The 16,613-nt window shown below is 38.0% G+C and overlaps 1 protein-coding gene across 1 annotated transcript in view; it reads right to left on the bottom strand.

The window, feature by feature from the left end:
• RNGTT (RNA guanylyltransferase and 5'-phosphatase) overlaps window positions 1-16,613 on the bottom strand; it is a 170,227-nt gene that overhangs the window by 30,487 nt on the left and 123,127 nt on the right. The window contains exon 14 of the mRNA XM_059469021.1: window positions 3,473-3,539. Coding sequence (XP_059325004.1) covers window positions 3,473-3,539 — 67 coding nt within the window. The remainder of the gene's footprint in view (window positions 1-3,472; window positions 3,540-16,613) is intronic.

Genomic DNA, 16,613 nt, shown 5'->3' with positions numbered 1-16,613 from the left:
GGAGTGAATGATTCACATTTCTCTTGCATAATGAAGTACAGATATCCAACACCTATCAAGCACAACTACTGATACCACTGAAAGCAAGTTGAGGAGGAGGATCAGGTAACTTCAGTTAATCTTATCAGTTCAGCTATGTCTCAGAAACATTATAAATATTAATATATATTAATGAATTATTGATATAAGAAAGAAAGACATAGAAAAATCATCCTAGAAGAGACATTACTATTTCAAACTCTTTTCCCAGAATCGCCATCTACAGTTCTTCATCATCAAAGACATTGCTGCAATTATCTCCTGCACAGTTTTGGAAAGTCAAATGTGTTTTGCTTTTGGGAAGGGATACTTTGATAAGAAGCTTTTCTTTTTGCACTTTTGTAAATGCATATAAACTGAAACATGAATATATGAGCACTATACATGACTAGTATATATGAGTTTATATGTTACTATGAATATTTCAAAGACCTGGTAACATTCTGACTTGTCCAACTGAAAGTACACTAAAATGCACTGGAAGTACTGCTGTCTAATAATGGTCCACTTTGAGTAATAAATCTACACTGGCAGAGGACTGTAGTGGTTTGGGGCATTCCTTAATGCATATATTTGGCAAAAAATGCTGTGTCTTAATAGAATACGTAATACTTGGGATGTTTGCAAATGAACATGAGTGGGTAATTTATACAACAATAGGGACCAATCTATCACACAGTGTGTAAAAGCATATTTGAACTAAAAGGTTCAAAAGAAACTCTGCCATATATATATTCAAGGACCATACGTAGTTCCCTGATCTTTTAACTGATGGGATCATTAGCAACAGCATATCAAACACCTGAAGAAGTGCTGGGGGCAGAATGAAAGAAACCTGTGTCAACAGTTATGAAAGACCATCGTACATCTCCAGAGTACATAAACTTCTTTTTGCACCACAAACTCTCAGTGTGAGTTATTACTCCTTTTTTCTTTTTTTGGTGTTGAAGATCTCTATAAAGGCGTGACACCATCACTCTATACCAGTTCCTCCTGTTGCCATGCAGCAAAAATCAATCTAGAATCTCAAGCAATCAGAGAGAAGCTTCAATTTCAAAAGCTTTTTGTCTTTGTTAACTACATGCCATTTCCCAGTTCAAGGTAATAATAATCCACACCAATCAGCTCACCACTGCAGCATTGTTTTTAGCACCAGAAGCAGAGCAAAGTAAAGCAAAGCAAAGCAAAGCAACAGTGTGCAAACATACATCCATATACATTGCTATAGCTCCAAAAATAAGATATTTTATAGAGTGCATCTTGTGGGATTTGCTTATTCAAACTTACCATTGTAATCTCCAGTAATTAAGTGGAAAATAGGCTTTGTTTTTCAAAGGCAGCAACTGAAATTTATTCTGATTATCCACTTAACCTATTCTGTGGCAAATGCAACATTTAGGATGAGACTACATGAGTTATATATTACCAGAAAGTCCAGTATTAACTTACTCAAATTAACTGTACATCAGGTATTTACCAAGCATGGTCCCATATATAAAGAACTGCAGACACAAAAAAAACCCGCTATTGTGCCCATATCTTCAACACTATGCCATCCCCTATTCTAAAAAAAACAACAATAGAAATACAGAAGGGTATGTAAAATACAAAATTGATCAGAGATACAGGTAGGATTTCAGGAGCAACTAAATAAATTAAGTTCCTGTGGTCTGGAGGGTGCAAGACTGGGTAACGTGGAGGGGATGATAAAGATCAGGAATAGAGAATGGCTGCTCATCACTTCTCTTGATATAAGGGCTAGGTTGAACCAAAAAGAATAATTTGGCAGTAGATTCAAAAGATATAAACTAATACCTTAACTCACAATGATAGTATGGCTTTGTATGTTGAAAATTTAGTGGAAAATCCTCAAGCACACTGAGGGAGGGAAGTCCAGGTGAGTCTATTAGGCACCAGGATGCAGGTACCACTTCCAGCAGAGAAGATGCTGCATGCAAACTGCAGGAAGCTGTCAGCATGCTTTGTCTTTGTCCTGTTAGTGCCCTCTTTCCCTAAGCATTTGCAAGTGGCCTGCCACCCAGTCCTGCAGCTGGATCCTGTACAGCATCTCTGCAGCTCTCCTGTGAGCACAAGGGCCTCTCCTTGGCCCAAAGTATTAGGAGGGGTACCACTGCTGACTGCAAGCAGCAGAAAACTAATGGGGTATTCACCTCTTCTCTCTCACTTCCACCCAGGGAACTTAAACTCTTCCCAGCCATGGGAAAAAAACCCCATTTTGCTACTTAATATTCTTATAAGTGTCTGGAGCAGGCAGAAACAGATCCTCATTTAGAACAGGAGAACAGTTAACTCTTATAAAGCTTTTAAAGAAGCACAGGTCTGAAGAGGTATCAACAAAAGTATACAAGGTTATTTTTGAAGAAACTTCTAACAAGCTGTTTCATGCAAAGTAACATTTTAATTGTTTGGTTATTAGCCAAACTGAATAATACACACGTAGGAACTGGGGAGATGAGTGAAAGGGAAATAGGAAGATGAAAAGCATGCATTTCTTATTTTAAAATACTTTTAATACAGTATTAAGGTTTAAATTGTAAAATGTATTTGCTAGATACAGTTGGGAATACTGTTTAGTAACATAATTAGGGATGGCAAAAGAACACACCTGAGTTTTCAAAATTAAGTTTCATTTTGATATAAAACTAAAATAGAGTTTTTAAAATTCTGAAGCACAAGCATATACACATGATGGAGGGAACAATGCAGCCAAGAGTAGCAAAATATGTAATAATTACAGGTATCATCTAAGACATGGGAACATTTCAGCATTCTGAAACAGATAACACGTTTCCACATTGCAGTGTAATGGATGACATGCTAATGCCTCCCTCTCTTTGTTCTAAGGAAAATATCAATGACACTCATCACAATCAGTCCATATATACTTGTAGAACATTTTTGTTTGCAAGTGACATGGCAATAACTAATTAGGAACTGGCAATTAGAAACAGGAAGCTATTATAGGTCCTCTGAAGAAAAAGAAACAGTAAGTCATAAAAAGCAAATTATTTTCCAGCAATTGTATGAGTCTTTCATAATAAATCTAATAATACTGGGAAAACAATCTGTGCTTTTTACTGCAGTGCCTTCCCTGTCAAGGATCACTTAAAGAACTACAGGGCTTCAAAAGTAGCTTTGCTTTGAAATATCTCTGACAAGAAAACCTTCTGGTAATTAAACCAGAGTCAAAATTAATCAAAAGATGATTGGAAACACTAAACTTCTTTGACAAGTTAAGAGTACAGATTAAACCAAAAGCAAATCCAGAATATTGTAAACATAACCAAAGCAGCACTATTTCCCATTGTTTTTCCTGAAGCTATATTGATAACTTGAAGTCCTGAAGTTCTCTAAATCACACAGAAATAAAATAATTGAAATAGCCCCCTTCCCCCCAGCTTATTAATCATACCTTAATTTGTGCAAAAGGTCTGTCAAAGTTTCCAACATAAAGAAGACCAACATTCTGGGTGAGTAGCCTAAAAAATGAAAAGAATCTTTTAAGATATCACTTTACATCCATAAGTTTCTTCTGCATCTGCAGTAATTGTTACCAAATCCTAGCAGGGCACCAATCTTTACCACGATAGCAAGAGCTACCCTTGCAAATCTGGTTACAAAATTCTGTGTGAGCTACTACAAAAAAGGAAAATTTGCATTAAAGATGGATGCACACCAGTAATTTGTGTTTATGTTCCAAGCAAATCTTCAAAAAAATCATTTCATAGGCTTCTTTGTGATGGATGCCACTCAGTAATGTGGGAGAATGGCAGGTATGTGCTTTTACTTTTTATTAGAAACCATTAGAGACAAAGAGAGAGCAAGAGAAAAAGAATTATAAACACACATTCAGAGCAGCAAGCCCAAGAGTTATAACAGATTAGGGCGCATAAAAGTATGCACAGTAATACAAAAATGATGTCACTACAAGCAGAAAAATATGAGAGAATCTCTGTAACATTGCCTAATGGTTTGCTAAATAAAAAGAGCTCCAGATACAGCTCGTGCTTACGGTTCTCTTCAAGTCTTAATAAAGTTATTGCATACACCACCAAGATCCAGAGGGACAGTTGGATAAGTGTCTCAAATGCCTGTTCATACTTCTGGAAAAGAGTTTGATTTCTGCAGATACTGTGCAAGTCAATGTTATCACTACATAAACTCCAAATTCCAGAGGAGCGTTAGGGCACTGCTGTTACAAACAGGCTGACAAGAACATCACTGGCCAGCAAAAAGGGCAGGAGAGCACTGTTCTGTTCTGACTGCATAATTACAATGTTCCTCTTGCTATGCAAAGGCCCAGCAATCATTCCCTCCATTTTAAAGCCTCATAAGCATTGCACTGAAATACAGGTTCTTCATAATAATGAGAAACTTTTTGATTACAAACCCTGGAAAGAGTTTCTGTTTTGATTAACAGGGACATTGAAAACCCATCATATTCCTCAGTAGCCCCAAGTTTTCATTCAATGCTGGCTATTTTATATTTTCTTTCAATTTTACATCCCATTCCCTCTAGCAATAGGGCCTCACAAAAGAATTAAAATTAAATAGTGAGAAATAAGTATAACTGTATGCATCAGTCAGCTAAAGTGATGACATTGAGGTATCTCTTTCTTACATTATTAAGCATACATATATATATATATATATATATACACACACACACTTATAATTAATACTGAGGGGTTTTTTTTTAATAACTAAGCCACCTGTCATTTTCAACTCATTTCTCACCATTGCTAGGCCTGTTTTCACAAACAAAAGAAACAGCCACTTAGATGGCAACAAATAATTTTGAGCCCACAGAATGTACATACCTTAGTATGACCTTGATTCTTCCCAGTTCTGATAACAATGTGATATATATGACTTTAAACTGGTTCACCAACAGTGGGAATTGGTGGGACTCAGCAAAATTACAAAGTCAAAAGATTCACGCACATAAAACAGTTAAGTAAGAAGAGGTGTTGAACTATCACTCTGCAGAAACCTTTCTGTAATTAGATATGGTATACAAAAGTTTCCAGTGCACTGACAGAAATACCCCAAAAAAGAAGAGACCAGTAAGGATCAGACCACATCAGCCACGGTACAGACAGGAAAGTGAATTCCTCCCTTTCCCTATCAGTGTGCCAGTCTCCACCAGAAAGACTTGCATTGTTAGGCAATGGTTTAGCAAAGGTATAATATGTACGTCAGGATAAGCATACTGAACTCATTTTCAGTCACAGTAAGCCAAATTTATTCAGAACTCAGGTGTCTGGAACTGCAAAATCCAGCATATTGAGCTAACTTTCTCCTAGAGCTATAAAGCAAGATCAGAAAATATTTAATGGTTTTCTAAATAGAAAGAAAGATAAGGGAAGTAATCAGCAAAGGTTTTAAGAGGCTACCAAAAGAATTCAAGGTAGGACATCATATTTTAGAGAGAGGCACCTTAAAGCAACAACTGCACATAATTATCATAAGACAGAAAAGATAGTCCACTAGCTGTTTTTCTAGTAAGGGACCTTAAAAAAGACAGGACATTCAGTGTGATAATTCCCATGTGGTTATACTTCATGTTTTCTTTACCAAATAAAAATGCAGGACTATTAAAAATCAAAGGCTTTAGGATTGCTTTAATTAGAAGTAACAAACATCCAGGGAACCTTAAGACTGGTCTTTCCAGGAGACTGCCCAGCTGTCTACACAGTTTTAAGATGCTATCACTGATGTATGCCCCAAATGAACTGCAAGACTTGGCTTCCTTAATAAGACTGATATTGACACAGTACACTGTGTACAAGCTGATTACTATTCATTCATCTTTCACTGCCTCTGCTAAAAAGTAATTTACTTACAACTTTTTATTTGTACTCACGTGGCACTTCAAAAAGCAATGTTAATGCAATGTTAGGAAAATGTTTAGAAGTTATTTGTAGCTCTCTCTTCCTTAAATAAGAGGTTGCATTCTGTATTTCTCTAGTTTGCACATTCCTATTGAGTTCTGTAGTTCAAAATTATACCACCAACACATAAACAGTTTCCATTTAAGAACTCAAGAAGGTTGAAATGAGTGCCCCAATATGAAATATCCATGCTTTATGCCCCTAAATTGTCTGAGCAATTAAAAAAATACCCAAATCTCATCACTAGTCTAAGCTCTTTTACTCTGGGTGTTTCTTAGTAGCATATTCTCTCTATTTCAGAGGTTGAGCTCACACAGAAGAGCCAGGAGAAGTAAGCAGGATGTGACAGGAGTCACCACTGAGGCTCTGAATAAGCCAAACTAGTGCAAGAGTGTTACCATCTCCACAGCAGCCACCAGTGGTAGTACCAAAAAGCCATGTGCCATTGAGGAAGCGGGCAACAGAGAGGAGCATGTGCCAAACTCCATCTCACCCAGAGAAACTCAGCACAACTGACCTCTAAATGACACTTAGATGTACCTCCCACCAGTCAGAAAGTTCAAACTATGCATAGCTGGTTTTGGAGTTCTTTACCACGATACCAGAGTGTACTTTTAAGTACCTAAAATTAACTTTCGATTATAAACATTAATGTGTCTCAAATGATACAGATATTCTCTCCTAATACTCTCAACCAATTACCCTTTGCCTTTAAAGGCTTCCCAATGGTAAGCAGGGTTGGCAGGGAAGCACTTTTATGCCAAAGTTCTCTTAAATGTCACTCTATTTCTTACTTAGCTTAACAATTGCACAGTTCTGCTCTTAAAACACCATCAGCAGTACTCAACACCAAACCCTGACAAAAGTTGGACATCACTTTTAATCAGCTAAAATCAATACCAGGCGATGAAACAGTGATGACAGCTTCACAGCACAATTATTACCTTTGAATGTCACTTCAAATAACTACCTTAAAATCATGAGAAACAATAATCAGAAATACAAATGCTTTCTGGCACTTCAACACATATTAATTTTTATTAATTTTTATTTAAGAATATGTAGCAATATACAAAATTGCCTCGCTTACAGACTGTCATATATTTTATTTGTAGTCTCTTCCATTCAATACATTATCCATACAATTCCCATTTTTTTCTGTACATTGAAGGAAAGAAACATGACTCCAAGAAACAGTAGCTCTTTAAGATGTGCTGTCCATGTTACATAACACTCCATGCTTTCTTCTCCTATACACCCAAGTGAGCAGACCTCTAGCCCAATATGCCCAATATGTTAGGGCTGCAGAGTTATATTTCAATGCAAACTACATAAATACCCCAAAAGTGTCAGGACAAACCATTTCAGAGTTTTGACAACATAATATCAAGGTCTTAAAGGCCCATCCAGTACCAAGAAAATGCTGCTACATAGTTATCACTAAACTTCCCTAGATTTGGTCTTTTCTGGGATATAAACACACACAATGTTTTCAAAATCCAAGCTGCAGGAGCCAAGTACTGCTGTTTGTGGGGGAAGCTGACCATAGGAGTAGGCACGGTCAGGCCAGGTGAGCCAAAAAGTGTGGTGGCAACAGTGACAGTGGTTAATGCAAATAAACACAGGACAGGATAAGAAATTGGGTAAAAAGAAACTTGGACTAAGGCACTGTTGGGACAGCAGGGGATCAGGGGATGTAGAACACAAGGGATGAGAAAGGTATAATGGAGTGAAAAAGCAGCCCTCTGGGTTGGAAAGCACTGGGGTAGAGCTCTGGGCTGGAGACCAAAGGATTAGAGAATGGGAGCAGCAGAAACTGATTTACCAGAGAGTTCATCCTCCCTGAGCACAGCTGACCTTGTCTGGGGGCTGGGACATTGCCAGCACCATTGCCTCCTCCTGCCTTTGGCCATGGGACTGACCCTTGGCTGTGGACTTTATGAGGGCAGCACGTTTCAAAGAAGCCTGATCATTTCTTCTTCTCCACACACTGTCTGTTCCTGCTAACTTACTAATACATGTTAAGATGAAGGTGGATTACCCTTTCAGTATCTAAAGGGGAAGGACAATAACAGAGCTAGAGAGGAACTTTCTACAAGGGTCTGTCGTGATAGGACATGGGGAAATGGCTTTAAACTGAAACAAGGCAGATTTAGATTAGGTATTAGGAAGAAATTCTTTCCTGTGGGGGTAGTGAGACACTGGAACAGAGAAGCAATCCATCCCTGGAAGTGTTCAAGACTAGGGTGGATAGGGTTTTGAGCCACCTGGTCTAGTGGGTGGTGTCCCTAACCATGGCAGGCAGTTAGAACTTTATGATCTTGAAGGTTCCTTTCAACCCAAACCATTCTGTGATTTCAAGATAATACTGACAAAAAATTCAGGAACTGCTCACCAAGCCATCAATGCTCCAGCCATTAAGTAGTATTTTGTGAAGGCAGAAAAGCAGGTGCCAAAGAGTTCCTTCATTTTTTTTGGGAGGTGTACCTTGAGGACACCACTACAGCTTGATCTGTACCCCAAATGCCCATCCCTTCCAACTCAAAAGCTGCCTTGAAAATCCACTCAGGTTATCTAAGAGGACCACCCAAACTAGAGCTGAACACATTAACTTCTGAGTGGTTCATACACAAAGCAGCGGTGAGTTTGCCTCTAGGCTACCTAGCACTGCTCTGCAGATTATGGAAGGAGGTTTCCAAAAAGGAGCAGAGCATAAGGAGCATATGCTTCCATAAAGGAGCAGAGAAATAAAGGTGCAGGGAGGAGCCAGGAGCCTCTACCTCTCACAGGAGGAAGTTACTGCAAATTAGCTGAACATGGTAATTTGCTCCTGAGCGAGGCAGCAGCTCCTGTGCTTGCTCTGGTGAGTGCAAGACTGGTCACACATTGTGCAGGGACACAGACAGACCTGCAGCTCTTGCCAAGAGCACAGGGGTCAGAGCGGCTTGAAAAGCAGGGAGTATGGAGTGAAAAACACAGTGTATGCAGCAGGAGGGCCGAAAAGAGGTAATTGGCACTGGAAAGGTGGAATGTGTGGAAGGAAAATAATGACCAATGAACAAACATATGGCTTGGGGTGTCTGGTTTCTCAGGAAGAAAGCTGCCCTGCAACAGGCAGTGGTGGGCACAGAGCTGCCCACAGCAGTGCTTCAGTTACTCACTAGCCCTAGGAAAGAGAACATTCAACTTCTTTACATTTCAACAAAAGCGCTCACAAAATCCCAGAACTGATGACAATTTATCAAATAATGTCTTGCAGTATTTTATTAAGCAATCATAAAATTTAACTTGACAAACAGTATGTTTGAAGAGTAGGTCAGTGCTCCACATAAGTCAAGCAGTTTGATACTTTAACTCTGGTTTATGCTTGCTGGTTTGCCTGTTTCACCAGCCACCCGAGCACCTGACCCTAGAGGAGTTTCACTCTAGTTAAGTTTGTGTTTGTTTTTAGGAGTTTGGTAAATGCTATAGCCTGCCACCAAAGCTTTGTTGGATGTAATAAAACTTCCCTGTTGTATTTTATAATCACAAAGGTATTTGAGGGCATGCAAAACTGCAGTAACTTCCAAAACTCATCTTGATACTGTGCATCTGTCTCTGCTTGTAATGACAACATGGATGGAATTGACTGCTTTCTGCAAAGGATGAGAGGCAGCTTCTGCTGTGGCCTGTTCTCTTACCTGAAAGAACTCTCTCCAGATCAGACAGGTTTTTTTTCTGGTTTATACAAACAGTGGATTGATACCTGAAACATCTTTGGTGTCTGCTTGGAGGGATCTCACTCTATGAGAAATTATTAAAGAGGAATTCCACTGATGAGATGATGAGATAAAGGGATTAAAACACATAGACTACTTCCACTTTACAGGCCGAAGCAGCAAAAAGCAGCTACACTGGCACTGGGAACTGATGTGACAACTTCATCCTTTTGATGCTGTGGGCAGATTTGCACTCTTCACAGAGGTTGGTAGTGAAAAGATTTCAATCCTGAGAAGATGTGTGCCAAAACTGGAATAGTTGTGAAGCAAAATGGAAAGAAAAAATATCCTGACACCCAGTTGGGTTATTGACCTTTCTGCACATCTGCATCTTTATTGCAAAGACCACCTCAATGTACAGATCCATGATTGATTAGGGCCAAAAATGCAACACACCCTGTTTTGAATATAAATTGGAGAGTCAGAATAAAATTTTAGGAAAATCCATGTCACCACGCTCACAGTCTAAGTTCCCATATTTACAATAGCTATATAATGGGGGTTAATATTAGTTATGTGTCATTTGTGTGATAAGCATATATAAATACTATACTGATATGCTCTGTATGTGCTTTTAACTGTCTCTGAAAATCAATCTGGATGCATTTGCACATTTTGGGCAGACATGACTGACAGAAGTCATGAACACAGATGAACAGCAGCCCTGACAAGAGAAGTAACACCACTTTAAGTTAAGTAACTGTATTTTCAAACACTGCTTGAATGTTCTTCATGTGTAGCTTTGAGGATAAAGGTTCCTTTCATACATAACTTCATAAATTTTGTATTCAATTGTACAAAGAAATTATTCCACTATGTCATTATTGCATATGATGACCCGAAAGCACATGATGACAAATAAAGCACTATGACACAGCAGAAAGGCCACCATAACCATGTGATGAAGCTGATGTCCTTTTACAAGCATGATGAATATTCTGCCTTTATTCTGTGGTCACTTAAGCTGTGAGGGGAAACTGCAGTGTGCTGCAGTATCAGAACCATAGAAAGAAAAGCAGCTTCCTAAGGAGTTTCTTGAAGAATCACTTAAATTCTATTACAGTGACATTCCAATTATATTTTGCTTCTTGCTTATGATAAAAATTTCCTATTTGTTTAAAACTCTAATATGTATTTTCTAGGAATATAAAACAAGAAGAAAATCAGAAAAGAAGAAACAGAGAATTATGAAAAATGATGTTAGGGTCAAAATAATTAACTTGCTACATTTAATTTTTTAAGATCATTATTTCATTAATGTAATTCGCTGACTATTGTAAGAGTAACATAGTGAAAATACTAAATTAGGTATTTTAAATATATAAATATTTTTTTAAATATTAAAAAGTAAATATTTTAAAACAGTAATATTTTAAAACATATAAAAGGATCCAGTACAAGTTATGAAAAAGGCTAATAACAGTGCTTGTAAATTTAAACTGGCATGCATATATGGTCTGCAAACAACATGTATTTCATCTTTTTCTAGAAGCATAAAGAGTCAAGAACTTGACAGTTCCACAGAAGCAGTGCATTCAGAACAAGGACAATGGCAGCACACAGGCTTCACAGGTGAGACAGAAGAGCTGTCTCCTCTGCTTTCCACAGTGCATTTACCAACCACCTACAAAAATATTCTAACAGAAATTGTTACTCATCAGTCAAGCAAGAAAACATATTTTTTGTGGACAAATATAAGCTATTCCAGTATAATCATCATGGTAAGGAATAGGAAAATAGACTGTATATCTGATTTAGGACATTCTTCTTCAAATAAGAGCACAGACTCAAGAAAGTTGTGAGGGAACTGAAAGAGATATTATGCACTGCCACTTACAAAGTAAAAATGCAAAAATCCCTGGGTTAAAACATGAGGGTGGAAAAGGTTGAGAAGGAATATATTAAAGTGCAAAACAAGAAAAAGAGACCATATAGAGTTTTATAATACCAAATTAATCTCTACAAGAAACAAGCCTGCAGAAATGTAAGTAAGCCTCTTTCATTCCATGAATTCTGAATTTGCAGAATAGTCCAAGTCAAGTTAATGGTGACTGCAATTAACATAAAAGTGTATTCCAAACAACATTCCCAGGGAAAAACGCAGTGGGTAGCACAAACTACAGACTTGAATTTAACACCCTCAGCCCTCCCACAACAGTACTACAATAGCCTGTGCTATTTGTCATATTAATAAGCATGGTGCTTTCAAGCACATGCAACTCAGGCAACAATATCAATGTTATGTGCTAATTGCCCTCCAAGCTCTTATGTGTGGTACTTGAAAGGCTTCACTGCACTACCTCACTCCCTACAGTAAATCACTACCTGTCACTGACTATTGATAATGGGAATCTTGGCAGTAACTGATCCCTGAAAGACATACTTCCACTGAACAATGTCACCACTGTTATATACCAAATAAAATAAAAATTACATTTAGAGGACCTGAAACTGCAAACTGAAGTGACCTCATATCTGAGGTAATGGTGATTCTAGACCATCAAAAAGAATAAAGTGATGAATATGAAGGTTTACTTTCAATTAGTAGGGTTTAATTTGCACCAATTTTTGAAAAAGTGTTTTGCTGGGGGGGGGGGGGGGGGGGAGGTGGGAGTGTTTGTACACAAATACTTTCCTAGAGACAGGGATATTTTTTCAAGGCGTATTTGTGCACTTGATAAATAAAACCACAATACCAGATGTTTCCAAACAGCATTTCTTTTTGTTTGCTGTGTTGATGTCTAGTGCTGACAATATTTTAATATTTATCCAAAGCATGTTTGGCTTTGTTTTTCAGGCAAATCACATAAAGAAGCATTTTGACTACATTTACATATAACCTATACATAAAAATAGAAAGGAAAACTAAGTAGAAACAAAAAGTACCTATTAAATAATCATGTCCATTCCTCCACCAACAGAATATTACTCCCTGTAGTATAATGAGCAATTTGGCCAGGCTGGCCATAAATTATCTGGAAAATGAGGCTGCTTGCCTTTTCCTTTGGGAGGTTATTACGTAGTTCAAGAGATTTCACTATTAGAATCTATTTCTGATCATAAACATCAATTTTTCTTTCTGAATATCTTCTCTTTCATCTCACTGAAATATAGGACAGGAGTTAGGAACTATTCCCAATTTGCTGGAAGGGCTGCCTGACACTGGCTGTGATGCAACTCTGCCCAGATTTATCCATGTATCACAAAGTGAGAGCACTCACACAGCTCTGCAGTGGCCTCACTGGAACACCATAAATCCACATTCTAGTCTACGACCCCAGAGGGTCCTTTCACCTTGGCCATCTTTTAAAATATAACAGACACCACAATATAGCAAATTCAACCACCAGAATTAAGTGAAGAATTGATACCACAATGTGAAGCTTTGTATCACAAGACTTCAATAAAATACAAAGTCCCATTACAATTTTTAAGTCCAAACAAAGTCATTTTCAGTGTTTCAAGAGGTACTTAAGAAAACCAGATTTCTAACAAGAAGTAAGATATAGAAGAAACAAATGAGATAATGAAAAAAAAATCTCAAGCATAGCCAAAGTAGAAAACTGGTAAAAAAAAATCATGTGGAAATACAGGATTCTGTGAAAATACAGGAAGCAACCAAGAAAGACAGGGAGACTGAAGAGGTTGAAAAGGTAGTGGATTTGTTTGTACCCACCAAAAAAATAAAGGCATTTAGTCAGGAACATGGGGTTTCTTAGTCACTGAAATGAAATCCCTGCAGAAAAGGGAGGTACTAAAAGAAAAGCTCTGGAGTTATATTGATAATTAAGGTGAAAGCAATCACCAAATTTTGACATTTTTTAACATAGATGGTCTGAATTGCTATTTTAAAAAAATCCAAGTCAATCCTATACACAGAAAAAGAGTATTGTCTGCAAACTTCCCAGAGCCCCCACCCTTTAGCGCAGCATTGTTCAGCACACCTACCTTGGCCATGCATGGCAGTGCTACTCAGGAGGTTCACAGCCCCTGCACTCACACTGTGGCTGCATCTGCCTCTCTTTTGATCATTTTAATGAAAGAGTGCTTGAAAAGTAGTGGGGGACGGGAGAGGCAGCAAGCACACTGACATAATCGATTCAGACTGCCAAAAGGCATCTGTTACACTCTTACTCCATACTAATTTATTTTTTAAAAACCATAAAACTAGGCAGTAAGTACTTTCATATGGAAGACACTTCTTACTGTTAAGGACCAAATCCTGCTTGAGATTGGACAGGCAGAAAAAATGGTCAGTTTCCATCTTGGCAAAGGCCAAGTGACTACTCCATTTTTATAACAGACTGTTTAGTATATTTATTAGTAATCAGAAAAATATATGAACAGAGAAAGTCTGCTGATTAAGCAAGTTATGAAGCAATAGCTAGCAACTTTAGCCAGATTACAAAGTTCATCACTTTGAAAGGAAGCTGATGTTGTATTTAGTATCACTCATACCACCTCAGCATTATTTTCCTCTGAAGTGAATGATGTGCACTCTTTTGTGTATGAATGAGGGAAAGGTACTTACACCATTTAACTAAGGGATGTATCATAATGTGAATGAGCCTGTCAACTAGAATTCTGTTATTTCCTAACATTTAAAGGGTTGACTTCAAAGCTCACTGAATTTTCTTTCTGTGTGATGTTTTGTCATTCCTTTGTTCTTGGTCTTTCTAATGAAAAAAAAAAAAAAAAAACCAAAAACACACACACACACACCAAAAAAATCCAAAACCAAAAACAAAAAAAAACAAAAAAAAAAAAACAAAAAAAAAAAAAACACAAAAAAAAACCCCAACGCCCAGACTTTTGTCCCACACAACTATTCTAAATTGTAAGAACAGAGCTGGAAATTTGAATACTCTGCAATTGTAACAGGTTGTTACTACTGAAAAACCACAACAAAGAACTGGCAGGGCAGGTATGATGGGGTGATCTCATCTGGCTCTAATTTCCCTCATTCTGCCCTTCATTTGACAGCACAGATGCTCCAACAGTTTTCTGGTTTTCCCAGTGCCCTGCATGGCACACCAGTGGTAGCAAGATCTCACTGGTACCCTGGGTAAGGCAGTTGGTAAAGGAGTATCCATGAACAATGCAGGGCAAACCAAAGACTGATCGAGTGATCTCTATTTAATTCTTGTAACAAAAGAATAAGGAGACATTGAATTAGTCCAATTGAATGACAATTCAAATATGATAAATATTTAAACACAAAACACATAATTAAACTGGAGCTCATAGATGCTGCTCTGGTGCACAAGAGAAACAGAGATTTGACATGCATGTGCATAATAAAAACACCCAGAAGACTAAAATTTTCCCCTTAAAATAAAACAGAGAATACAAAATTCACCTGTCTACACTAACCAGAGATATAATCAGTATGAAAATTCCCATCTTCTTATTAAAGATCCTCCATGGGAAGAGCACCCTTAGCCATATGTATGCACACAGCCAGACCACTCCAACTGATTTCTTTTCCTTCCTGTTTCTCCACATCACTTTAATCATTTATTAAAAATGAATACTTTATTAATTAATCATGAACAACCAGAAAAATTATTGAATTACAGTCTAAAAACCTTTTAGGTATGGGTTCATGGGGGACCATGCAGATTGCAATCTCAAGGTGAAGCCTGTAATGAACAACGAACTGTTTGTTTGGAATATAGGATATGGACCCAGCTGCCACTCTATCCAGACCCAAGTGCCACCAGCAGAATGCCTGAACAGCCATCTGCTGCAAACAAACCTACCACCCAAAATAAGGTAGGAAAGCTGTCAGAGACCTCATGAACACCACTGAATGCTTCAAGCTCATTACTGAAACCTTTACGGATGGTGCCAGATTTAGTTCCTCTGTCAATTGTAAAATTAAATCCCTCAGCATAGTCATACACAAACTTATAAATGAAATTTTTTACAGAAATTCTTCAGGTAGTAAGAGACATAAATGTAGTATTCCATATTCTGAAATATTAAGCAATGTAGCTCTCCTGGGTGTCACAAAATAAAGGACTATTGTGTAATATCAACTAACAACACTGTGATACTCATTATTGCATCCATAATCTACAAGGCATTTGCAGGAAAGCTGCTCTGTGTTTCTAGTGTGTTACTCTGCTTAAAAAAAAAAAAAAAATTGTATCCTGACCCACAAAGCTCCTTTCTCTATAAGGGAAATCACTTCTCCATATCAGAAGTGCCACATCCCCTTCAGTAACCCCTTTATCCATTTCTCTGTCTTTCCTTTATTTCTCACTCGAATGTTCAGCTGCTCCTTGGTTTTGTTTTCTACAGACTTCTAAAGATGGCTATGTCCTCTCAGCACATTCCACCCCCTCTGATCTTCTACCCCAACTCCCAAATTTAGAGGGGAAGTCTACTTTTACCAGAGCCACCAGGAGAGGAGTGGGAATGCACTGGGACGATGGCAGCTTGAACAATGCTAAGAAATGGAAGGCAGACAGGATTAGGAACAAAAAACTCCTTCTGAGATGCCTCTGCTCCACACACAGCTCCAAGGTTCACAGCTACTGCTCCAGTTTCTCCTGAGCAGCCTTGATCTCCACCCCAGTTTAAACTGAGGCAGCTACTGAACCCACAGAGGGCACTAGGCAGGCCCTTGGCACACGGCCACACCTGAACTCACACCCTGAGAAGTCCCATGCAGCCAGACCCACCTCCCTGTGAGAGGAAGAGGACCATGAGGCTCCATCTTAAGGAGCTGCTTCTAAAAAATATTTTGCCCAATACAGCCATCTTGCAAGCTCTTCATATGCTATCAGTATTCTTCTTTTCCCATGCCAGCTTTTTAGACTTTATTTCAAATTATTATTCAATTTTGTGACACACTCTCTAAAAAAGTCAAATAAGTTGAAGTCTGTGTGATAAG

This window comes from Ammospiza nelsoni, chromosome 3, assembly GCF_027579445.1.
Source record: "Ammospiza nelsoni isolate bAmmNel1 chromosome 3, bAmmNel1.pri, whole genome shotgun sequence".
NCBI lineage: Eukaryota > Metazoa > Chordata > Aves > Passeriformes > Passerellidae > Ammospiza > Ammospiza nelsoni.
The sequence above is the reverse complement of the archived record's forward strand: the minus strand, read 5'-3'. Positions and strand labels throughout refer to the sequence as shown.